This window comes from Takifugu flavidus, chromosome 21 (assembly GCF_003711565.1).
Source record: "Takifugu flavidus isolate HTHZ2018 chromosome 21, ASM371156v2, whole genome shotgun sequence".
NCBI lineage: Eukaryota > Metazoa > Chordata > Actinopteri > Tetraodontiformes > Tetraodontidae > Takifugu > Takifugu flavidus.
The window spans coordinates 6,450,295-6,474,846 of record NC_079540.1 but is presented as its reverse complement, the minus strand read 5'-3'; the positions used below and the strand labels follow the sequence as shown (position 1 = coordinate 6,474,846).

General features: G+C 47.3%; 2 protein-coding genes and 3 long non-coding RNA genes across 10 annotated transcripts; 3 read left to right on the top strand and 2 right to left on the bottom strand.

Moving 5' to 3' along the window:
* Positions 1-175: 175 nt before the first annotated feature.
* Positions 176-4,836, top strand: LOC130518528 (uncharacterized). Of its 3 annotated transcripts, none has more exons than XR_008948064.1 (3): positions 176-2,683; positions 2,800-3,358; positions 3,833-4,836. It is a non-coding gene; the product is annotated as an uncharacterized LOC130518528 (long non-coding RNA). The 3 variants fall into 3 exon arrangements; XR_008948065.1 differs by having other exon boundaries at positions 176-2,925; positions 3,181-3,358; XR_008948063.1 differs by having other exon boundaries at positions 176-3,358.
* LOC130518521 (CCR4-NOT transcription complex subunit 3-like) lies at positions 4,694-20,272 on the bottom strand. Of its 2 annotated transcripts, XM_057021156.1 has the most exons (20): positions 20,120-20,265; positions 19,830-20,030; positions 19,089-19,151; positions 16,742-16,809; positions 16,284-16,358; positions 15,677-15,766; positions 14,424-14,552; positions 13,811-13,906; positions 12,687-12,815; positions 12,460-12,550; positions 12,193-12,326; positions 11,622-11,678; positions 10,208-11,156; positions 10,025-10,130; positions 9,745-9,892; positions 8,934-9,030; positions 8,450-8,651; positions 7,276-7,408; positions 7,070-7,195; positions 4,694-6,975 (listed from the first exon to the last, which is right to left on the bottom strand). In XM_057021156.1, the coding sequence occupies exons 3-20, from the start codon at positions 19,111-19,113 to the stop codon at positions 6,877-6,879; spliced, it is 2,754 nt and encodes a 917-aa protein (XP_056877136.1). In that variant the 5' UTR covers positions 19,114-19,151; positions 19,830-20,030; positions 20,120-20,265; the 3' UTR covers positions 4,694-6,876. The 2 variants fall into 2 exon arrangements, with proteins under 2 accessions (XP_056877136.1, XP_056877135.1); XM_057021155.1 differs by lacking the exon at positions 19,830-20,030 and having other exon boundaries at positions 20,120-20,272.
* LOC130518530 (uncharacterized) lies at positions 13,945-15,203 on the top strand. Its single transcript, XR_008948067.1, has 2 exons — positions 13,945-14,092; positions 14,351-15,203. It is a non-coding gene; the product is annotated as an uncharacterized LOC130518530 (long non-coding RNA).
* Positions 20,273-21,250: 978 nt separating the features above from the next.
* On the bottom strand, positions 21,251-24,233 carry LOC130518524 (coiled-coil domain-containing protein 106-like). Of its 3 annotated transcripts, none has more exons than XM_057021165.1 (7): positions 24,010-24,233; positions 23,248-23,400; positions 22,877-23,068; positions 22,444-22,590; positions 22,157-22,372; positions 21,911-22,071; positions 21,251-21,804 (listed from the first exon to the last, which is right to left on the bottom strand). In XM_057021165.1, exons 1-7 carry the CDS (start codon positions 24,047-24,049, stop codon positions 21,649-21,651), a joined length of 1,065 nt encoding a protein of 354 aa, XP_056877145.1. In that variant the 5' UTR covers positions 24,050-24,233; the 3' UTR covers positions 21,251-21,648. The 3 variants fall into 3 exon arrangements, with proteins under 3 accessions (XP_056877145.1, XP_056877146.1, XP_056877147.1); XM_057021166.1 differs by having other exon boundaries at positions 23,248-23,355; XM_057021167.1 differs by having other exon boundaries at positions 23,248-23,352.
* On the top strand, positions 21,891-22,740 carry LOC130518529 (uncharacterized). Its single transcript, XR_008948066.1, has 2 exons — positions 21,891-22,018; positions 22,112-22,740. It is a non-coding gene; the product is annotated as an uncharacterized LOC130518529 (long non-coding RNA).
* Positions 24,234-24,552: the final 319 nt, after the last annotated feature.

Here is a 24,552-nt window from a genome sequence, read left to right as displayed (position 1 = left end):
AAGTGCCGCACGTGAACGGCCAATCGCCACGCGGCCATTTGTTCCGCGCTCGTCTGTGATTGGCCGAGCAGCGTTCGGAACCGTTCGCAAATTCCCGATACACGCGCACCTGTCACCGTTTACAGTAAATATTAATGCGCTGACCGGCAGCGTAGCTGAATATTAATGCGCTCTACTGTAATATAGGGCTAACCAATTATTAATGCGCTCTAGCTGTTTGCCGTCGTTGCGTCGGGGAAATAACGAATTAATGTATTATTTTGTTGCACCAAAGTGACATACATGTCAATGTTATTCAACTATTTCCCTTCAGTGAGCTAACGTCAAGCGACATGGTCGCTACATTAAAGCGTCCCAATGCTAGCTTCAGCAAAACGAAGAAATATTCATTTCCCAAGCTTGAAATCTGGAAATGGGACTAGGTCCAAATGCTTTTGGGTGAATATTGCGATCAAATGCCTTACATTAGAAGTCTTCACGGCTGTAACCCGCTATTTTAATTAGCTATTTTTCATTAGCATCAAGCTAATTGTCTTCTACACTTCTCATATTGGCATTTTTGTTAAATTATAGTTGCTTTTCTACAGATTATTTACATTTTATTGGAAGTATTTGCAGCCAGGAATTTAAAATGTGCTCGTTGTGATTATCCCTGATAGAGGTAACATCCACATGCTTTAAATTAATTGATTTTGACAATTGATTGAGCCAAGCATCAAGTTTCCACCTTCCATCCTGTCTGTTGTGCTGTCATTTTCATCATCTCCACATAGCATCGTGTATTCCTGCACGCTCATCTGTCCCGGTAATTGACTTCTCCAGATTAATAACAGAGTAATAAAGGCCCCTTTTTAATCTCACAAACTCTCTGGAGTAAATAAATAAGTGTCTAATATCAGTTTATGTGCATCCACCGCCTGCCCACCCCCAACTTGCAGTTCTTCAATGGCTGCTTGAGAGGAAAGAGGCAGGATGGAGGCTTCAGAAGTGATAATGTGGTGTCATCAGTTACCTTGACAACCGCAGGCTGCTCCTCCAACATGTTAATTATGGATTTTGCCAGGGAATTAGCAGGAGCTTGTTCCTGCTCGTTGGCTCAGGCGGCTGTTGCTCAGGTGTTTTGCCTCCATCACTCACTGTTGACTTAAACAACAAGAGAGGAAAATGCAAATCAGCAGCTGGCTTATTTCCCACCGCCGACAGGCTGCAAATCTCAGTCCTGCAGATGTGTTGGAGCTGGAGCAGCCAGAGGCGAATCCAGCATCTCAACACTTTGCTTTTATCACATGAGTTTCAGCCATTTCCTCACAGTGGAGTCAATCCTTTAACAAAATGTGATTCATCGTTTAAATCTGTCCCAATCACACCAGTCTGCTGACAGTTTTATTTCATATTTATAGTGATTTAGCTCACCAGCACCCCTACTGGCAGCACGACAGATAATACAGACAGCTCACGCCCAGCGGGAGCTAAATTTCCCCTTTATTCATTGCACATCAACAGCTCACAAAAGAACTCAAACATGCATACATTTAATCTAAAAACAACAAAAGCTCTGATATTATGATATATAAAATGGTCTCCCGATGTTTGGGGGTTAGCCATAGCATTAGCACCACATACGCTATCACATAACACCCATGAACCAATGGTGCCTGACTTTGTGTGTGTGTGTGTGTGTTTTCTTGTGCACAAAGAAAACAATTTAGATTTACCTTCAAAACACATTAACGGATTTGGTTTCATCGGAACTCTTACCTATTCATGACATTGTGAATAATTAACGATGCAGCGTTCACCAGTCAGCCCATTAAAGGGAATCCGTTCGCTGATCCCAACCCAAATCTGTCAGCAGACCCCGATGTGAATCTGGAAATCAGGGCCAGAAGATCCCAAACGGGGGTTCTGGTGAGTTCCTGAGGGAACAAAGAGGCGATCAGAGGGACGCCATCGATGTCACCTGGGAGCCTAACGGTTAAATTTAAACCAGCCTCAAATGTCAAAGATGTCACCCGTCTTTACTGGCGACCCTTTGTTCTGGTCGCCGCGGCACACGTGCAAACGTCACCAACATATTTGTTCCACGTAGAGGTAAAAAAGTCTGATCGTGGGGAAAGAAGGTCAACGCAAAATAAAGGTTTGTATGTAAACAGGAGAAGATGAAAGCTGAGCTTCTTTTTTAAAGGCAGAATTAGAGCATGTGGAGGAGGAAGACGTGGTCGAGCAGATATGATTCAGAGCGGGCGGTGTGATGTGAGGCGAGGTACTCGAAGAAATGAACCTTTAATGATTCCCTCTGGGATCCAGTCCCGCCGCCAGCAGAGGATGAGGAGGGATGAGATGAGGAAGGTCAAACACTGGGGTCTCGCAGGGCCAACAGCGTGACGTAAGGAGACACCGCAGTTGTTTTCCACTGGCCTTCCTCCAGCCCGTTCCTATTATTGGTATCCTGAAACCCAGGAAGATGCGAATGGTTCTGTTTGACCCCTTTTTGTTCTCTTCTTTTACAACACTGTTGCTTCAGGTAGCTCTCATCCTGCTGGTAAATCTTTTTCCTATTCTCACTATTGATCTGGTGGTGACGCAGTTTGTTTGGCTGTCGGAGGAGGAAACTACTCGCTCGCTGTCCTTGGCCAGGAGAGAACCAGAACCGGGGCTAAAGACAGAGGATAAGAAGGCAAAGGTTTGTACTCTACGACCGTCGGGAGCTAATTTTCATCAGTAGCTTGTTGCTCCATCTGCTCTGACGTGACGTTCTACCACTGAGTCATTGTTGCCCTCGGCTCGCCCTCAAATCAGAGCTAAACGACCGGTGACCTGGACGACACCTCTGCCACATCTCCTCGCCTCGGCCGTCTGTTGACAGAGGAAGCAGGCGTCATTAGCGGAGCTCTCGGAGATGACGTGGGCGCGCAGCCTGCGGAGGTAAGTGGCTGATAGCTGGGGAACTTTCTCGGGGCGTTCTTCCAGCGTCGGCCCCGGCAACGTCTCTGTAGCGACTATGTAAGAATGGATGAGCATCAAGAGGAATCTAGGTCAGAGCAAAGATGGCGACCGCCGGAACGCGAGCAGCATATTCTCAAAAAGAAAATTAGCATTTTAGCATTGCTAATGTTCGGAGGAGTGTCTTCGATCATCCGTATTCTATTTAAAGGAAAACTTATTTTATTTTTTTTAAAGTCTCAGTTTTTCCACCACTTCTCTCATCACTTGACATCGCACACCCCAGGGCAGAATTGAGGTGGGGGTGTGGGGTATTTGACGCTGCAGCCGGCACAGCGCTGCTCTCAGTGGTGGACCTGCCAGACCTCGGTACAGTCAACAGGCAGGGATGAGTCAAAGCGTCCTCTGGCCGGCGGTGAGTGCGTCACTCATACACATGAGCACACATGCACCGAGCATATGCAAAGGTAGCAGCGCCGCAGCAGCACAGGCGCACACACATCTCAAATGTCAACATACATGAAGCTTAAACATTGCTTTCGGAACCCGGAACTACAGCCCCGGTGGTTTTAGGACACGTTCGCCTCAGGAGCTGCAATAAAGGGAAGCTGTTTGTGAGCAGAGGCCGCCTCGTGTTCAGCAGGGTTTTAGCGGGCGCACGCGGCTCAACTGCTGCAGCACATCGCCATTGACTCGTCTCTGGCTGTCCAGGTGGTGCAACAAAACCAGTCCTGAAACTCCTTCAAAAGGATACGCTAATGTGGAGGGACGAGGACAAACAGGACTGCGAGTCAAAACAGCCGAGCTAGCAGCTCTCCGAGGCTGCGAGAGGGTTAAAGTGTAACGTCAGCGCATGCTAACATGTGAATGTTTTGCACGCTCATCTTAGGAACGACATGGGCAAACGGAACATCTGCCGGCGACGGTCTGGGTCAAGTCGCGTTGGAACGTGCAGCCGCTCACCCAAGAAAGGGAGCAGGAGACTCTGCAGCCGCCACCGACAGCAAAACACGGCCATATGGCGGCACGTCGCCATATGTGGTTCGCAGGTTTACGCGAGGTGAAGCTGTGCGCGGAGTAAACAAGCATCTCTCAGAAGCAGGCACATGAAAGCAAACGGGACGTCGGCGAGTGGCGCTATGCTAACCCAGCGGCGAGGGGGCGGGGCATGATGTACCGCTGAGGTGCCCTTTAGCAACCCGGCACAGCCTGACAGCTGTGAGGGAGACGCCAGGTGATCAACAGAGTAATGAACGTGTGCATGTGTGAGAGAATCTCAATCGCCCCCTGGTGGAGGGCTGCAGTATAACAAACGCCGCCCATCAAAATCAAATTTGCTTTTTCTTATAAATATTAACATGATGCATTCAGTGTTAAAGGAGCTGCAGGTGAGGCAAATAATAGCCAGTCTTTAGGCAGCGGCGAGATGTTGAAATTAGTGCTTTAAAAACTGCACTAATGTAAATATAACTGTAATAATGTAAATATAACTGTAATAATGTCAATATAACTGTAACAATGTAAATATTAATGAGACTCCCTCCATGAAGCATGACGGGAACGTTGGTCAGCTTTGTTCTGTCCCACACCGAGTGAAAAGGCAACGTCACTGAGACCGCCGTGGGGGCGTGGCCAAATGTGCAGCGCCGTTGCTTTTGTGACGGGGGTGTTGGAAACGTTCAAAGGGACCCGCCGACGGACGGCGGTCAAACCTCTGGGCTCGCGGGTGAAACACGGCACGACTCAACTCTTGTGAAAAGTAATTCTTTTATTAATATTTTACAATCCTTTATTCATGGTTATGTCATTATTTACTTTTTCCACTTCACTTTGCAAGTGTCATTATTCCATGCTGTCATGACGACAACAATGACAAATAAACAATAAACAAAGGAGAGTTGAAGAATGAGAGTCTATACAACACTGTCAGGGGCAGAGGGACAGTTTCACATTTGGGCACCTGGATTGACCTCTGACCCGTTGCACTTTTCAAAAAAAGAAGGTAAACAAAAAAAGGTTAAAAAGCAGTTGTGTCAGTCGAATTGTCCGTCCGTCTGTTTGGCTATAAAAACACTCCGATGATTTTAAAAAGAACCGCATTCCTTGTTCTTTCGATTTTAAAATGCTTTCCCCATCTCTGAAAAAAATATATATGATCTACCACAATTAATACAACAAATACAAAATATAAAGATGGTCTCTCTTCCAGGCGCTGCTCCAAACATTGGAGGACAATATTTAAAACTAAAAAAAGGCTTTATAGTGAAATGGAGAGGGCCACCGGCTGATAAAGAGGAGAAATAAAAGGTTAATGAGCTGCCCGAGAGGACTGGTGGGTACAAATCTGTTGTGCTGTAGCTGCTGGCAGATACGTTTTCTCATAAAAATCATCTACTTCCTGAGACACGGTGGGAATATCAACCTGACTGAGCCGCCGTGTGAGGCGGCGGCGTGTTTACCGCAGGCCCAGATGGCGCTCCACGACCCGTCAGAGCGAGCACGGAGCTGCAGGATAGAGGAGGTGTGGGCAGCGATGCTGGTGATGCTCACTTTAGGAGAGGAGGAGGAGGAGGAGGAGGAGGGTAAAATAACACCGTCCGTCCGTCCAGCTGCTGCTAACATCCGACACCCACGGCGATCGCTGCCGGAGCTCCGCCAGTCAAACCGCCAGTTCGCCAAACCGACATTCGCCTCAGTCGTTTCCACCAATCAACTCACAGATGAACTCATTTCGGGATCAGCAGAGCTCAGCGGAGGAGACTCTCCCCCTCGACCGACTTAAACCAGCTGGAACGGAGACCTCAGAGGAGCAGAAACGACCGTGGATAAATCAGATCTGAAAACTTCCGTCAGTGTCGACGTTCCTCCACCGGGGCGTCCCGCCCAAGGGCCGGATTTCAAACTATGAGGAGTAGCAAATCCTCGAGAGAGGGGTGAAGTGTGATGTAATGCTGCCCACAGGTTAACAAAATCAAATACTAGCAGCGCCTCAGCGGGGCGTCGCCCTCCTCCACCGGGAAGCGAGGCAGGGCGCTGTATTTTTAGAGCGCCGCGGCTGGAGGAGTCACGGAATTACGCTGCTACGAGGAGAAGAACACGGGACCTCGTGGAAACTGGTAAGTGCGAGAGGCGCGCCGCCACCTACAAGCGGCGTTTACCCACGACGGTCTGGCAGCGGTGTTTATTTTCAACAGACACGTGGGCGCCGCGGCAGAGAGGTCAGGCGAAGGCGGGTTTTCCGGTTGGGTTTGTCAGGATCGCCGGTGTCAGGACCTGGAAGCTCAGGAGAACTACGGACAGGGTCTGAAGAACCGGCCGAGCGGCAGGGACGGCGGAGAGGTTCAGCGAGGTGGAACTGACCGAATCATCTCAGGACGGAGGGAAAACCACTCAAATCTGTTCAAATTTTGTCTGGATTGTCGCGTTTTAGCTGCTTTGTGACGCTGCTGGGCTGTTTTGTGCCACCAGACGTTCCTACGTCAATAACTAATCTAAGCTTCGCTAACCTTTGGGGATCTGCGCCTCACCGTATGAGCGACGTCAGTTTGACCAGGAAGTAGACTGAGCCTGTTCTGCAGGATTAACCAATCATCTTTGGTTCTTCAGGGGCTGATAGAGTTCTTAAAGCCAACACAACATAGAGGGGGGAAAGCATGAACGTGTCTTTTTATGCCAAAAGAGTCTGGTTTAAAAGGATTCCAGTTGAAGAGAGTAAAAGGAAAATAAAAGGCCTGACGATGGAGTTGAGAAGAGAGAAGAGTCCTCTCTGCTGGGTGAGGACGAAGAGGCCGGCCGAAGGCTTCAGATCGCTGATCTGCTCGCGCCTCCTGCCCGAGCAAAGAGAAAATCCAGGAATGTGAGCAGCTGGAGGCCTCTCCATCATCCCGTCTTCATCCATCGCTCTCGTGGCTGCCTGTCCATCGGACTGTAGGGTCATTGGAGGTCTCGGTCTTCGAGGTACCTGTACTCGAAGGTGAAACCTTCCTTCTTGCGCTGGCCCCATTTCTCGTAGTCAAAGTAAATGTATGTTCCCTGAGCAGAAAAGCAAAGGTCGTTAGTGGGGGGGTCCTGTGGCCGTTCCCAGCCTGCTTTGGGAACATTTCACAGTGGGTGAGTGGGGGCTGACCTGCTCAAACTCATCAGTGATGGTTTTGGGCTCTTCATGCCTCTGGAACCACATCATGTACTTGGTGTGGAACCTCCAGGACTGCTTCTTCAGAGCTTTGGCTGCCAGATACTGGGCCTTGGTGCCCTGCGGACGTGAAGCAGGAACATATGAGAAAAGACGCGTGGAAGAGTTTAGAGTCGCACGCCGCCTCGAGCGCGTGTTACCTCAAGGTAGTAAAAGATGAAGAAGAGCGTTTCCGTGGAAAGCCTCTGGTAAAACTCCACCGTGTCGGAGTGAGGCGGCGGCACCTGGTGGTGGAAAGGCAGGGTGGGGCAAGGGTTCCTCATCAGGTACTGCCTGTAATGGCCGACAGACGGAGGTCAATCGGGAGCTGGAATTAGCTGCCACGGAGATGCTAACCGCGCTATTTGGTAACAGGCAACGTGAGATTAGCTCATTTATCAGATTTAAACAAGAGAAACTCAACAGCTGACAGGTTGCTCTGGGATTCCTGTGGTTCTGCCAATAGCCAGACAAAAATATCAGCGCGGTGTTTGATGGCAGACGCCTACAGCTCGTATAGACCTCAGAGCAGGACAGCACTGACCCACACAAACAGCCTTCTCAAGAACCTCGTCAGCGCCCAATTAGCTAAACCCCGTAACGATTCTGATCCCGACAGCGGGAGAAAACCCGTCAGATGCTGCCCAGATGTACTTTTTCATTCGAACCGGGTATTTTTAGGAGCATATCAAACCCACGCTGTCCTTGTTCTCATTATGCTGCGAGTCAAATCAGCAGGAACTGAAAATATCAGGTGTGAGTTAGCGCTCATAACACATGACATCATCCCACAAACACACTCGGGTACACACACAAACATCACTGAAACCGCTGCAGAAGTTAAGTAATCGCCTCCCCTGAGTGTGTGTTTGTGTATGTATGTGTGTGTTGCTGTCCTCTAACACACAGAATTGTGAGACAAGAGGGTTTGAGTGTTTGGATTTAAAAGTCAACTGTACATGTGTGGGCAGAAAGCACCAGATACAGGAAAAGCATCATCGGCTCTAACTGTGTGTGTGTGTGTGTGTGTGTGTGTTTGCGTTCTTGTACATGCCACATATTAAGTACCAGAACACATTTCACTAGCAAAAATTGGACATTTATCAGGTCCTTGCATTGTCAAAGGCCCGTTTGAGGGATAAGACTCGGGTGTGGGGTTGGAACGGGGTTAAGGTCAGAGGTCAGAATTGTTAAGATGTGTGTCTGAGTGTGTTTGTACTTGTGCCACACAGGGAGCAACAGAATGTGCATTTCACCAGCACAGTGAGGACATTTCTGGAACCTGAGGACATGTTGGCTAGTGATGATGTGTAGGATAAGCTGATCTCACAGCACCTGATCCTCTCAGAGTCAGACGGGTGGGGCATGTGCGTCCATGCCGACTCCTCCATGGTCTGTTGGTACTGCTGGTCTTTGGACAGGGGGACCGGCCCCAGAGGACAGACCCCCAGAGACGGAGGGATGCTGACCTCTGACAGCAGGGACTGAGGTGCCGATGTGGGGCCCGTGGGGGCCGTAGTGCTGCTGGGGAAGATGTCTGAGGAGAGGAAAAAACAGAACATGGGATTGTCGGGATTGTCGGCATCGTGGCGAGGACGGCGCGGGGGCGAGAGAGGATGTGCGGGATTGGAAGAGACTGAATTTAAAGTTGGTGAGACAAAGAGAGAAGTTGAGTCAGGGATGATAATATCTGCAGTGTTTCTGTTCAGAGGAGGCTGGGAGTGGGAGGTGAGATGACATTTTGTTCCATTAAACTGCAGATTTGTCGGTTCTGCTGTGTGCGTGTGTGTGTGTGTGCGTGTGTGTGTGTGTGTGGTACCTGAGGTGAGGTGCAGGGAGGGCACGTCTCCATCTATCCCTGAGCTGAGCGCTGCTCGCTCTGCCATGGACTTCAGGCTGCTCAGAGGCTCTGGGGGCTGATGAGGACAGACAAGGAGCAGCGGTGAGGACAGCAGCCACATCTGGGTCGGACCTACAGGCCTGGTCCGAAACGACCCGCACCTGCCCTGACCAACCGCCGAGGCCTCCACAAACTTCACACTCACAGTCTGAAGCGGTTCCGTCTGGTTCTCTCTCTCTTTTTATAAATCTTTTGCCTAAACTACAGAGGTGCTGCGGTTGGACTTCTCTTTTGGCTGCATTAATTAACAGTTAATTAGCAGTTTTGCAGCAAACTGACGGCTTTGGGGCGTCGAGACCACAGAGACAGAGTCTGCAGACCAGAGGAGGACCTGTGTTGTTGGAAGTGACCCGGTGGTGACACCAACTCCACCACTTCGAGGGCTATTCTGCTTTGTTTCAGATGCTTTTTCTTCATAAGATATCTTGGGGCTGACATGTCTAACAGATAATGGAGGGACGACAGGACAGATGTCCAGGGTGTGATGATGCCATCACTGCAGCTGGGGGAGATACCAACAAACCATGACATCATCAGCAAAGCAAAAGGATGATGTCACTGTAGACCGAGATTATCATGCACTGTAAAAACTGACTCAGGAGCATCAAACACCCACTCAAGGAAGGAGTGACAGACTGGTTTTACTGGGACAGAGAGGATACACTGATTATAGAGGGACACAGGTCTGGTCGGGGCAGCTTTCCTTTCTAACGTCCCAACGCTGGCTCACCTTGATGATGTCAGAGGACTGTGAGTACGACAGTGGCCCGTTTAGCAGAGCGCCACTGCTGGCGGTCTTGGCCTCGCTGTAGAAGGCTGGTGATGGGGAGCTGGAGGACAAACTCAATGAGCTCAGTAAACTTGGACCGCTGTCTTTCCTGGGACACAGAACAAAAGGGGAGGGAAACAAAATCAGGGAGGGGAGAAAATACAATGGGATGTGGAACTACTTTCCCATGATAGATCTGCATTATCAAACCGTTAACCAGTAACCAGGTCGTCATACTCACGACTGATTGGCTGTAGAGGTCAAGGACAAGGACTGGCTGATCTGGGATTGGCTGGTGCTGTTGAGGGTGGAGTCTGTTGTGCTGTCTGCTACAACAGCACTGTAACCTTCACAGAACGGAGGAAAAAAGATTTCATTTATACCGGCCGGAGCCGCGTTCCGCTGAACTCAGTCCCGTACTCACTGGTGCTACTGGTCTGCTTCTGCTGGCTTGGCGGCCTGATAGAGAGCGACAAGCTTCCTCCTGCTGATCCTGAGCTGCTGCTGTTGCTCCCGATGACTCCTACGCTGCCGCCTGGTGCCAAACTCCCAACCGGACTCAGCGACACCAGCGAGGAGCCCTGCATTCCCGCCTGACCAGAACTCAACCCCAGAATCCCTGATGCGATGCTGTTCACCCCTGACACCGAGCCCAGCAGGCCCCCAGACGAGGACGTCGGCCCGCCGACGGTGACGCTCCCGATGGAGCCTAAAGTGCTGTTGGATGTCGTGGTGATGATGCCGCCCAGAGAGCCCGGTAGGCCGGATCCGACCGCGCCTACAGCGGCTGCCTGAGCGTACGGTGCTGGGGTGGAGTTGGAGAGAAGGCTCGCCATGGTGTTTAGGGACGCCGGCATCCCCGACAGGCCCAGACTGCCAGACATGGGGCTGGTGGTGACGGAGCACGATATCCCGCCTTTGCCCAGCGAGAGACCCAAGCTGAGGCTGTTGGAGGTAGGCGGGGGCCCTGACAGGATCTGCGGCTGGCTATTGGATGTCAAGAGTGTGCTTGCATTGGGGGGAGACGAGGCAGAGGAGGCCGGGTGGCTGTTGGCCAAGGCGATGGAATTGGAGATGGATGCCGAGGAGGCGGAGCTAACCAGGTTCTTGGCCGGTGGCTGCGCCGCCGGGTGGGGCGGCTGCTGGGTGGCGTTGCTGTAGCTGCCGACAGAGGTGTTAGAGAGGAGGCCCCCCGAGGTGCCGTGGTGACTATTGCTCCCAGAGCTACTGCTGTTCCCTCCTCCGGCCATGGTCGTCATAGAGACCAAGGCGGATGAGGTCAGTCCCGAAACAGATGAAGAAGATGAGGACGAGGAGGAAGAGGACGAGGAAGAGGACAGAGAGGACGAAGGGTTTCCATTCTTCACAGGTGACTGAAAAGGTAGAGAGATTTAGTTAATTTTGATATAATTAGGCCTCCTGACCCGACCTTTCATCCTTCTCCCGCCAATAAGGACCCAGGCAACAGTTGGTGTCTCCACATGCTGTAGTCACAGGTGTGTTGTGGCCTCCCTCACTAATCACACAGTTTGTGAGTAACCTGGACAGTTTTCATCCATCACCTGAGTGTTCTTTTGTAACTTTATGGTGAAGTTGTTGCAGAAATAATAACTGACAGGTGACTGATGCGAACACACCTGCCTGTCTTTAAAAATGGCTGCAGCTCTGTGACTAAACTGGGGTAAAAATGAGCCCGTTGTGCATGTGTCCACCTTGATCCTGCGTATTAAAGTCATCAAATTTGGCAAGTAGAACCCAAATTTCTTGCTTGGCTAATGAAGAAGTCTCCACCCTACTGATGCGTCGGCACATCGTCCCAGGGCAGCCCGGGAACTAACCTGGCTAACTTCACTGTCTGTTGATCGGCCTCTCTTCTTGTCATCCTCCGAGTTCTCCTGGGAAACACAAACGAGGAACGTTGACCTTTAATTCAGAGTTAAACACCGAGAACATTAGCCCTTTACTTATAGAACTAAGTTCAAGTCTGGCTCTTTTCTTATATAAAGAGTTTGACAAAAAAAAAACAGGCCTTCTATTCACACACGTCAGGCCTGTAATAACTGCCTTTAGCACAAACCACAGGAGTAGAAGAAGAGCTGATACAATGACAACAGAGCAGAACAATAAGAGCAGATGGTGGAGCAGCACAAAAGCAGATGGAGAAGCAATTATGGCTCAGTTATGTTTCCCATAATGGCTGCAGGTGAATGTTAACAGCAGGTTAATTAGCAGGAGCGCATCACGGCCACTATTAAAGACAAAAATCACAGTTTGGAGAAAGGAAAGACCAGATTGTCTAGTTTAAAAATGTGTTTGGTGAAAGGTTAAAGGAGCAAATGACTTTATTCATAGTTTGAATTGGTTCATCCTGGTGAAACTAGTTTAAATGGTGTCCCATTTCTGCGTTACCGTAGTGCAAGTGGCAGGCGAGGGAGGGATGGGTGAGGAGGAAGTGGTGGAGGTCGGTGTGCTGCTGGAGTGCTGGAAGATCTCGTCCTCCAAGTGCGAGTGTCCTGGGGGGGAGGTGGCGACCAGTGTCTGAGCTGCACAGACACACAGAAGAAGATGAAGCCAAAGATGATTTAAAGAGCCACTAAAACATTATTTTCTTTAAAAAGTGGCATCGCGATTCTTCTGTCTCAGCCAAATGGATCACTGATATTTTTTCCTACGTACGGATGTCTTCCAGGTCCAGGTCGTCATAGAGAAACTCGTTATCCTCAAAGTCTGGATCCTGTGAAGAGTCTATGTAATATTCCACATCGTCCTTTCCAATGGAAAAAAGATAAAGATCAAAGGTTAATTAATTCCCCTGCAAACTGCACAAGAACAACTGTTGAACAAAGAGTCGGAAACAAAAATTCTGCCTCCACTGGCAACAACGTTTCCATAGATAGACAAACCTTGATTTTCCTGATGGCGTCCACCTGCAGTGTGTCGTTGTCCAGCATCCTCAGAATGGTCTCCAACATCCGGATGTGGTACCGGTGCTTCTCGATGAACTTCTTCAGCTCCTCGATCCGGTCCTGCTTCTGCAGGGAAGAAGTTGTTTTTATTTTATTCTCAGGTCTTTCTGGATGATAAAAAACAGCTCGTCAGTCTGTCTCTTGTTGGTTTGTGTAACGATTCAGATGCCTCATCGGCTAAAATAATGAATTATTTAAATATTAAGACAAATAAAGAAGCATTTTAAAATTTTAACATCAGAACAGGGATGCTGGTACATGTGCACTTAATGACTTTATGCATCAGGCAGCAGCGGCAGCATCTGTGCTCAATAATTAATCCTCTTTTTCCACCACTAATTCATGCATGTTCTGAAGCACTTACATCTCATGTATTTTGTATTTTTTTCTTTTTAACTTGCATTAGAATCCAGGTGCCAAAATGCATCACCTGGTACACGGGCGCAGAACTCTTGACATGTTGGTTGTTCAGATGCATTAGAGACGGCAGCAGTGTGGAACTAACTACTGTTTCATTACAGCACGGCGTATACATTAATGCTGCGTCAGCACACACTGCCAACACGAGGCCATTTCTGGGCTAAAAGCAGAAAGTCTACCGTCTGTGTGCCTTTGAGCAAAGCGATAGACTGTGAACCAGGCTGCAGGGTCACCCGAAACTTCTTAATTAAAAGAATTAATACACAAAATTCTAAATTATGTCTAAGAATCGGGGTGTGAGGAATCTGTGTTGCTGCGTCACTGCCACCAGAGGGCGCTGCACATGTTGATTCAAGTCACACTTCAGGACAAGAACAAAACCGTCTGAGTCAATCAGAGGTTCTTCAGACATAATTCAAAGGAGATTCAAATGATTACATCCGCGCACAGAGAACATCGCTAAAACTGACTCAGGCAATGAGAATAAACCTGAAAAGCTGCCACTGGAAATGAGTGAGCGAAGAGGATGAACAGAGGAAAGAGTCAGGGGAATAACAGAAGAGCAGAGCTCCATTTCTGACTGCAAAGGAGGCACAAAGAAGACAAGAGAGGGGAAGAATGACAGAGGAGAGCAGACTCACATCCTTATCTCCTTTCTTCTTTCTCGTCTGGACTGAAAGAGACTCCACTTCACTCTCAAACTGGTCCACCTGCATGTTCAGCGTGTCGATCATGTTCTAGATGGAAGAAAACCGATGGATTATTACAACGTTTGAGATTTTCAGCTACATGTAATTTATCCAGACATCACATCTGGATAAATTACGTGCAGCATTAAGAAATTTTGACGTTTGAAGCATTTCAAAAGAGCTGGGTCACGTATTTCCTTCTACCCCGACAGTTTAGGATTAACTTTGACTCTGGTTCCACTTTTTTCCTCACTTTCAGATCCACATATTGACACAAACACTTTTTACAATGCCTTGAACGCAGCTTCATCCACTACCCGTGGAGTCAAATCTGATCATCTGTGACAACTGTACGTGAAAAACAGGCTCCTTTCTAACAGACAGAGGAACTTTCTGCAACAGACGTGTTCCACATGGATGCAGAATCTCCTCCACAATGGATCACTGTAACTCGGGCCTCAGCAGGCACCGTTAAAATTGTGATTCCGACAGGTGAACAGCTGCACAGACGTGTCGATCATGCTGCTGATGGTAAAATCCCAGAGATGACACCAGGAAAACTCACCGTCAGCCATGTGCCGACCTCCTCCTTCTCCTTTTGGGCAGGGTCCACCTTCTGAGCCAGACCCAAGCCCTCTTTTGAGTAAGCTTTTGTCTTTGTTTCTCTCTCAACGATTTTGAATCTTTCCATTTGCTGCAAAGAGGCGAAACACAGAGAAAAGAAACAAGAGTTAAAACAGCTCTTTTTCTATGAGAAGTCAAATGTCCTGTTTTTATATCTCTTTCTGTCCAAAATTCAACATAATTCTGTTCAGTTTCCTGCAGGACCCTGCCGATGCTGTAATTTCTGGCCAAATGATGAAACCACAGGAAGTCCTGAAGGATCCAGAGCTAAAGAAGCAAAGTGGAGATCAGAGGCAGCCGGCCGAGCTGCTCTCGTCCCTCATTGTGCGAGCAGGTGGCTCATATTCAGTCCATCTCAATGATCCTCATCACAAGCTCATGTGGAGCCTGGCAGGTGTCGTCCTGACACCAAACCAACTCCCATGATCCTCTGCTCTCAGTGAAGAAGGTGCTAATGAGTGCCTCTGGGGGACGGATAAAAGCCGGAATCACAGATGATTTGGCCTTTTCTGAAACTTCAGTGAGGGAACTTTGAGTTCAGGAGCTCTTAAAGGGATCGCTCCCTGGGAGGCGTTCATAACAGGGCCACAATGCTGACAAATGTTGCTGCAGCATTAAGCATGTAAACTGATCACAGCTAAAGGTTTATTCAAAAAAGGCCAAGGTTACCACGACGACCCGCACCTTTTCGGCCTAGAGGACACGTCCAAAAGTCTGACAGCTCAAACTTTCACTTTTGTCCACGGAAGGTCACAAGAGGCTGTGACCCAGACAGGTTCTGCCTGTCTGGATCTTATTTACACACATCGTATTTGTTCTGTCAGCACCAGAGGAGCTACAGCAGTTCTTCTTCCCTGGATGAGCCTGTTGTTTGGAGGCTTCAGGTCACAGGAAAACAAGTGTGAAATCTAAAGGCAACAGGAGGAAGATCCCCAACTGAGGGTCCTTGAAGGCCGCATGTGTCACAGGTTCTCGTGATATCTGGTGTATATGAGTCGTCTGACGTGACTGGAGAGGCTGCGACACTCGAAGAAACACCAAAGACAGAAAACCAAACATGGCTTGATAGTAAAGTTCAGAACTCTGAGCAAAAACTAATTCCATCTAAGTGTCAGTTCACAAAACATCATATTTAGAGTGGGGGGGGTCCGTGATGATGATGACGTGGTCCTCCCCCGCTCAGCTTCTACTCACCGTTTCTATGAGTTTACGGTTGTCCACCAAGTTCCTCTTGTCTTTGATCTCGTTGGATGCCACCCACGTCTTGATCTGGTCCCGAAGACGCTGGAGGACCAGAAGAACAAGAACGGAGGGAGTCAGAGCGGAGGAGGCAGAGAGAAAGAGAGAGAGAGAGAGAGAGAGGAGAGAGAGAGAGAGAGAGAGAGAGAGAGAGAGAGAGATAGATAGAGAGAGAGAGATATCTAGAGAGCGAAGAGAGAGCTGAGTAGAGAATATCGAGAGAGAGAGAGAGATCTAGAGAGAGAGAGAGAGAGAGACAGGGATGAGCACATGCAGAGACTCAGGCTTCAGATCCTCATGAAAACAGAGCTGAAGCGGACGCTGCCTCTGGCTGAGTGTGATGATATCTGAGATTCTCTCTCTCTCTCTCTCACCACACACCACACACACACACACGCACACACACACGCACGCCCATCATAACTATTGTTACGCTGTGAAAAGATGGTGTACGGTGGAAACGTGTGAAAATGAAAACACCCTTTTATATCCCATTGAAGCTCTGAGAAGATTCTGATCTGAATCAGAACCGATCGGCTTTGGTGGGTTCCACTTAATTTACCTGCAGCTTCTTAATCTCCTTCTTGAGGTCTGCTTCATATTTCTCCTTCTGGTTTGTGTTTGCTGCATTGTGAAGCTGAAGAGGGGAAAAGAGAAGAACAGACGCGTCGGAATCTTTACAACACCGTTTTTAATCTTGCAGAAAGGCTTCCCACACATTTTTCATGGTGAAATTCAAGCACCTTTCAAGCACTTTCAAGGTGCAGAACCTTATCATTAGAATGAAATACACATTCACTTTTTATCACAATGATATGCATTGTATTATTCTATAAGAATCTAATCATGTGCCATAATAGCAGAAAGTATAATTCAAGCATTTTCAAGGACTTTGAGTGTATGTGGAAACCCTGAATTAAAATTCAGGAAAAAGTTCAGCCAAAAATAGCCTTCGAAGCAAGTGAGGAAAAGCACGTCCAGAATCTGTCATTACAATCTAGAATTTGTCTCTTTGCTCACCTTCTGCCAAATGTCTTCAAACTGTTCCACTCCTTCCCCTACTTTTTTCAGACATCGATCTATTTCACCTGTGGAGGAAGAGAAGAGCGGAGCAACTGGTCAGAAAAAGAAATAATAGCGACCCCATCAAAATAAAATCCAGACAATAAATACGAGGAAAAAATGGAGCTGTAAAATTTCATTGAAAAGTTCAATTGACAAATAAATGAGTGCACAACAAAGTAAAAAAAAAAGAAACTGGGGTGAACATGTGATAAGAAATTATTTATATCAAGTTTGATGGAACAAACAAAACTGCAACCTAATCAAAAAACCACGGAGCATGTCCAAATACTGCGCGACATCTTATAAAATATGTACATTAAAAAAACCTGAATATTAGCACATATATAAAGCTATCAAGCGAGAGATGTCTCTCAGAGAAATGTTAAAATATTAACACCAAGTCCCAGGTTTTTGTCCCCCCGTGCCATGACGACACAGGTCTTCAACTGTGAGCAGAAAATGGGTCGTTTCAGCCTTTAATGTTGTTTAATGTTGTTTTTTTTACTTTTTACGGTGCAACTTTTGTACGTTTGTAAGAGGCTCAGAGGGAATTTCAGCGCCACAACAAACAGCACAGATAGATTAGGTTGGTTAAGGCAGCCCGCAAACAATAAGCACTTGACATTTTACAACAAATACAATATAAAACAGCCACAAGACACAACAGATTTACTCCTACACGTGGTTATTTTGTCTTAAGGGTTTAGTTTCGACCTGCTGACTCCTGATCAGCGTTTCTTGTAGCTGTCGTCTGTAATTTGTCTCTCCAGTGAGAACGCCGAGTACAATTTGATATCCAGCCTGAAAACAGAGGCATTCAGCGGTGTAAAGTACCACCACCAAGCCGCCAACTGCTTCCAATGACTCACGCTCGTGTAACGGAGCACAGCTGAGCGACGGCTGCCGCTGCTGCTGGGGGGGGGGGGGGGGACATGCCTCGCAATCAATACCAGGATGCTGCTGACACATCATGAAAGCAAAGACCAAAACATCCTCATTTAGCGCAAGACTAAAAAAACATTATCTTTATCTGATAAGCACAAACATTTGCTTAAACATATTTCTATTTTGAGGATATTTCGAGAAAGCTGGAGGAGAGACGGGGGACGAATGAAAGTGACGTAATCTTCTGGTACAATGCAGGAACCCGAGGATCGCTGGAGCGGAGCAGACGAGACCGTTAACTAACTCTTCTCTGATTTGACCTCAAACATCCGTGAAAATTAAGGAATCGGCTGCAGCCGTCGGTGTTATTTTTAGACGAAAGTCAACCTCCTCTGGAATAATACATCAGCCCTGCTCCTTCTATGATGGCACGTTAGAGAAGAGATTCATGTCACAAGAGTGTGTGTGTGTGTGTGTGTGTGTGTGTCTGCGTTTGTAAACCCACAGCAGCTGAAAGACGCTGAGGGAGGGAAGAGTAAGGTAAGACCAGACTGTCTTTGTGTGACAAACGATGCTTTTCTGTCACACACACAAAGACCTGTAGCATTTTGCTGAGTGAGCCACTGGATTGTAATCAGATTACTGTGAACTTCAGGTGTTTAAACAAAAACTGAGAGTGGAGAGGAGCAGCAGAGGAGGCCGGTCCTCGCTGGAAACAGAGCGTGTTTGTCCGAGCTCTCAGACACGCTCTGGAGTCTGTCAAAGGGCCAACATGTCTGCACAGAGAGACGGTGTCACATGACTTACACACTTCTAGATAAACTCTCAGATGTTCGGAGGAAGCCCAAACACTGGAGCACGTTATGTTGGGGGAAAAAAACACACACACAAGGGAGCACTCGAACAGATCCAACCTGACAGACCAACAAGACAGACACTGTGGAGCCTGCAGAACCGGAGACCCTCCTCCTCAGAGCAAAACGAATGCACCATTAAACGTTAAAGACAGGCAGAAGCAGACACACAGCAGCTCCACAGCTGGGGCGTCATGCACTTTGTAGAATAAGAGACAGTCATAGGAGCTCTGATCTCCTGGTAGATGAAATGATCCCTTCAACCTCCGGCTCCCCCTGCAGTTAGTGAAAGTTTTATGGCTCTGTTCTGGCTGCGTGAGAGCGCGTGGCTGTAAAAGTCTGTGAGGATCGGTGAACTCACACAAATGCAGAAATGTCTCTTGCTCTCCTCTAAACGAGCAGGAGACATTTGAAACACAACATCATGCAATATGCAGGCAGACACGGGTACGACTCACCTCAGCTGCAGCCCTTTCTTTCAGTATTGGTTTAGACGGCAGCAACATTATTTAATCAGCAATTTTCAATTAATAAACTCAGACTCACAAACAAAGAAATCTCACCTTGAAGTTTCCTTTTATCGGCCATGATTGATGACTAGAATAATGTCTTCATGCCTTCTTTGGCTGCAGAAAACAAAAGATATTTCTGTGTAAGAGACAAGATAGATACTGAGCGAAGTGAAGGACGTGGATGTAGGTGGTAGCAGCAATGCTGCCATGCTAAACAGCTTCTAGTCAACACAGAAACTCTGGCAGGTTCCGATTTGAAGCTGGAGCTGTTTTAACATGAGCAGATTAAAACAAAAAAAAAACAGACGATCTGGAGAAAACAAATATATCAAGCATTCTTGGACTGCAGGACAGCAGCCCATGTGAGCTTTCAGAGGCAGTTGTTCAACTGGGGGTGGGCTCTATATAGCCCTAAACAGTTGGCAGAGGTCAAGAAATGACCGCACAAACGCCAAAAAAAGCGATTTAAATGCATTCGTTCAATTCAGAAAGAATTTTTTTCCTCATCTTGTCTTCGAGTCATGTATACTAAAATTAAAACGCACGGCTGCCACAACTAATGTGCATTTTTGCACATGTAAATGCATTTTTAAGTCGCTCGGACGGCTGCAACAGAACAGATGTGGATATGATTAGCGTCAGTGTCACTTCACAAACAGGTGCAAACATCTGGATTTAAGGGCCTGGGTGTTCTCCTGACCAACCGGGCAGGTTGGGCCAAACATTTTAACTGTAACCCGAACGATCGGATTGAGCCAGACTAGCTGCAGATGTTGGCTAAACCTGACAAACCTGCGCTCCTAAGGCTCGCGCCCGGGATGTTTATAAACAATGCGGGCATCACTGGCGGCAGCATCTGCCCCAGGACCCCCTCAACTCCCCCACCAACTCCAGGTAGACACCACTGGCCTGCACAACAACTTCCAGGCTTCCTTGCAAAGCTAGCGGGCAGACTTAAGTGGGTCTGGTGTCTGTCGCTTCCCACCGGCTGCGCTGTGATGTGGGAGACACAATTTGTAGAGGGGGGGAAGAGATACGAGCAGCACGGAAATCCATCACTTTAGAACATGCAACCAATTTACCTGGAGTTCTCCGAGTTGCGTGTTATTTCTTCAGCTGCCTCACGCGGGTAGATCTTTAACGACTCACTACAAAGGCTGTATTTCTATAAAACATTTGTCAATTCTTCTCGCTAAACAATCACTCCGCGCATCAAAGATGGCTACCAGGAACACCTCCTCCTCCGATGCCCTGATGGGCCTTAGTCCCGCCTATGTTCCCTGTGATTGGTCGCCTGTGGCAACTCCCGTACTTCTATTGGTTGGAGCCCGTTGTCTTTCAACGGACTCTGCCTCGACTACTTCCTGGAGAACTCTTAAAGAGATTGGACCGTCAAGAAAAGTTGAAAGGGCAAATTACCATTTTTTTTAGTTTATGTCTAAAATTTTATAAAACGGCACGTTTGATAGTTGGATAGATTAAACATGTAAACAATAATGTATAATATGCATAGCCAAAACCAAAAATTAAATGGAACAAAACAATGTGCCAAAAGGAGTTTTTCATAAAGGCGGACGTAGCTACAATGACGTCACTTTTTGACAAGGTCATTTCCGGTTGGCTGCCACCAGTTTTAACGTCTTTGACATGCTAAATTCGGAGGTCACGTATTTTGACAAGATGTCGATCTAAAGAACAGGGCTTATCATAAACCGTTTACGTGTATATAAATATATCATCTATACGTTCCACAGGGACGTCTGACTGGGTCTGTGGGTTGGTGGGTGCATTTTTTGTTTATCAATTAAATTTCTTTTTAATCTCGTGTTTAAATCGAAGGTAATGCCATCAATCCTCCACCTGGTGGCGCTGTTTCAACATGTATCGGGGAAAACGAATCTTTTATATACTTTTACACATTTTACATTGTTCATGAATTGAAATGATCATTTTAGGTGCGTTTAACCTGATTTTTTTTTTTACTGTTAACTGAATATGTAAATGTTGTATTTTAATTCGACCTCATGCACCAGTGGAGCCTGTTCTGGGGTTAAAGGTCAAACCTGGTCAATGTGAGTGAAAACCCGAATTTCAGATTTACCTCAACACAGAACCTTCAGACAAGGATTTAGCCTTAAAATGACACCAACAGATGTCATTATCACATATTGCTTTACAAAGTAAGACATTGATCAGAATCTAAAATCAATACATTTTCATTTCAAAAGATTTAATGTTTAAATATTCACTGTGGAAAACACAATGTCCATTTAATCATTTCAAATAACAAAATACAGACTCTTTTTAAATCCACGTTACCTGGGCACAAAAAATAAATAATATTTCTCACTTCTGATCCTTTCAGTTCTTAAACAATTCAAAATTAAACAGCAAATATTCTGAAACAGAGGTCACAGTATCCAGTAACCAAATCCTGTGCAGTAACAAAACAAATCACATTTCAGGTCAATTAACCTTCCATAATCCCACCAAAGTTTTCTTTGGATGCGTTTTTTTTGTGTCAACTGAAAAGAGAAATACTGTCAAAACTCTCACTCTCCACCTCATCTTCCTCCTCCTCCTCCTCCTCCTCTTTCTCGAGGAGCACCGCTCAGTTCCGGAACCTGTAGGAGATGGGCAGGAGCTTGTGGGTCTTCTTCATGGCCTGGACCTTGGTGTGCGTCTGCTCGTCCATGGTCTTGTAGCAGCGGCGGGCGTAATCCAGAAGCTTCTCCCTCGAGGCCTCAAACTCCCCGACCTCAGTCATCTGCAGCAGGACAGCAGGAAAGGTCAAGACCCAACACGACTGGAGTCACAACCACCTTTAACACAGTAATGCAGGTGGTTCCAGGAGCTGCATGAAGGGGTCAGACCTTCTCTGGAGCCACCAGCAGTAGCTCGGCGATGGGCGAAGTGGAGGCCATGGTGTTCCTGTCCACTCCGTGGATCTGGAAGGCTCGGGACATGCTCCTCACCCGCTGGTAGGTGGACAGAATCTTCTTATAACGGATCAGGACTCCGTCTGGGTCTTTGACTGCGGACAGATGGCTCACGCCAACACTTCATCCTGAAAGTTTTGCAGGTTAAAAGGTGATGATAACTGATGTGTCTCCGGTCACCTCTCTGCCTCTCTCTGCCGTGGGTGATCCTGAAGATCCTCCTCATCTTCATCCTGGGCTCGCCGTTGGCCCGCCCTCTGCCCTTTTTCTTTAGCCCTTTCTCAGAGGACGACGCCTCGTCCTCCTCCTCATCGTCGTCGTCCTCCTCTTCCTCCACATACTCGTCTTCCGTGAAGAATTTTTCCTCCTCCAGGTGAAACTCCTGCTTGACGGCAGCTGCGAGAATGAGGAGCAGAGATGAGAAGAGAAACTCTGGTATTTACCTCGTGTGGCTGACGGTTCCTCACCTGTAATGGCGGCGCTGCGGCGGCTGCGTGATCCTGCTCCCTGAATGTGTTTGAGGGTCATACCAGACCTGGTGGTCATGGGGGAGGGAGGGGAGGGAGAGCCGGCAGGCTGGCCCTTCACAGCCCTCTGGGAGTCACCACACCAGTCTGACAACGAACAAACCAGTTAACAACCGACAGGAAAACTGTGCCTAACAGCGACGCCTGCTGGTCTAATGTGGAGGCGCCACAGATTGTATTAACTGGAAAACTGGCATTCATTTTAATCTGATATTAAAACTTTAAACTTCGGCTGCATTTTAAATTTTCATTTATTTTAAACCGATACCATTTTTACTGATTATCGCAAAGGAAAATCTGGATTTTAATCAAATTGTTACATTGTGATGTATTAAAAAAACAGAATGAGACTGTAGGAGACGTGCATCCTCGCCTTCGGAGCTCCTCATGCTCACGATGAAACGGTCCAGCTGGCAGCGCAGGAAGTTGCGCTCCTCCTCCAGCTCCTCAATGCGTTTCTGCAGCCAGGCGTTCTTCTCCAGAGCCACATATAGGTGAGCTCGCAGGTTGGACACCAGGATGAAGGGGCTGTACTGGGAGTGGGGAGGCTCCTGCACCACCGGCTCTGGGATGACAGCTCAGATATTTCATTCACAAACACATCACAAATATTCCCTCCGAGTGTTTTTATTTGTGGGCGGAGCCAACAAAGGACCTCCTCACAGATGTATGCAGCTGCAAACTTGAATGTTCTCAACTGAACCACATGATAAGCGGTGGTCATGTGTCGTACACGTGGCGTACCGTCCATCATCTGCTGGCCTTGGTTCAGGTAGCTTGGTGGTCTGTCCATGCTCTCCTCCAGGGGAAAAGATACCTCATAGGCATCTAGATACAAGCGTCCTCCTCCTGCTGGTACAGTCGATGATGAAGATGCCTGAGCCGCATAGTGTTCTTCTAAATTCAGAGATATCAAACACGTTGTACAGTCTTTTAAAACGTATTGACTACTTTCTTTGTAGCACTGAAGGTGTAAAACCGCTGGTTCCCATTTGGCTCTGCTCAAGGTTTCTTGCTGAAACTATTGGCCAGAGGTTGACTTACGATTGTTAGAAGTTCAGTAACAATTTCCATTACTGTCATTTTAAAAGTAGGACCTTTGAGCGTAAATAAGAGTTTGAAAAAGGTGAAAAGCAACCAGTGTCCACAGTTCACTTTTAATTCTCACACTTTTAAATGTGGCTGTGCAACAACACCCAAGAAGCATCAGTAAAACAGTCATAACACCGACAACCAGACAGCTCCAAATAAAAACGACATTAGGTTTTAGGATATGAAGAACAACCCAGAACCGAGCCAATCAATCATAAGAATCTACAGGAAGTGACATATATGCACTCAGCGTGTTTGAAATGATTATAAATGTCTATTTTAGGTCAGACTAAATTGACGGATTCAATTGTCAATTTAGTCTTTGAACGCATCAAACTCCACAGAAACGTCTCATTCTGGATTTCTATCAACGCGCTCGTTTTTTTAGCAGCTCAGGCTGAAAGTTGCGGTTACCTGGCGGGCTGGTGTCGTCCCTGCTGCTGGAGGGATCCATGTCGTACAGGTGTGCTCAGGTGAACTATAACTGATGAGTAACTCTCAGCTCTCGATCGGCGCCTTCTTATTCGTGTCCGGTTCTCCCTGTGTGCGGTTATACTCCTGTAATACAGCCTGCAAGCACGCACACCTGCCCGGCCAGCGCGTCTTCAGCAGCAGTTACCTGATTATTAAGTGGCCTCCAGGTGCACAGGCTCGCTCCTCTTGCGCATGCGCACAGTCACTCAGCCAGTAATTACCAACCAAATTAAACTATTATGAGATGTAAATTTAAAACAATGAAGGATCCGTTTGATGTATATAGAGGCCAAAATATATGATATGCATTTTCTTTTATTAGAAATCCAGCTATATTCCAAATAATATAGAGCGAAAAATTATATAGAAATTATATATCTATTATGGGTCAAAATAATGAGATATCACGCCATGGTTTTCCAATATAAAGCGAAAACATCTAATTGAGGTTGCCATGTGAATGTAAATCATTTAATTTATTAA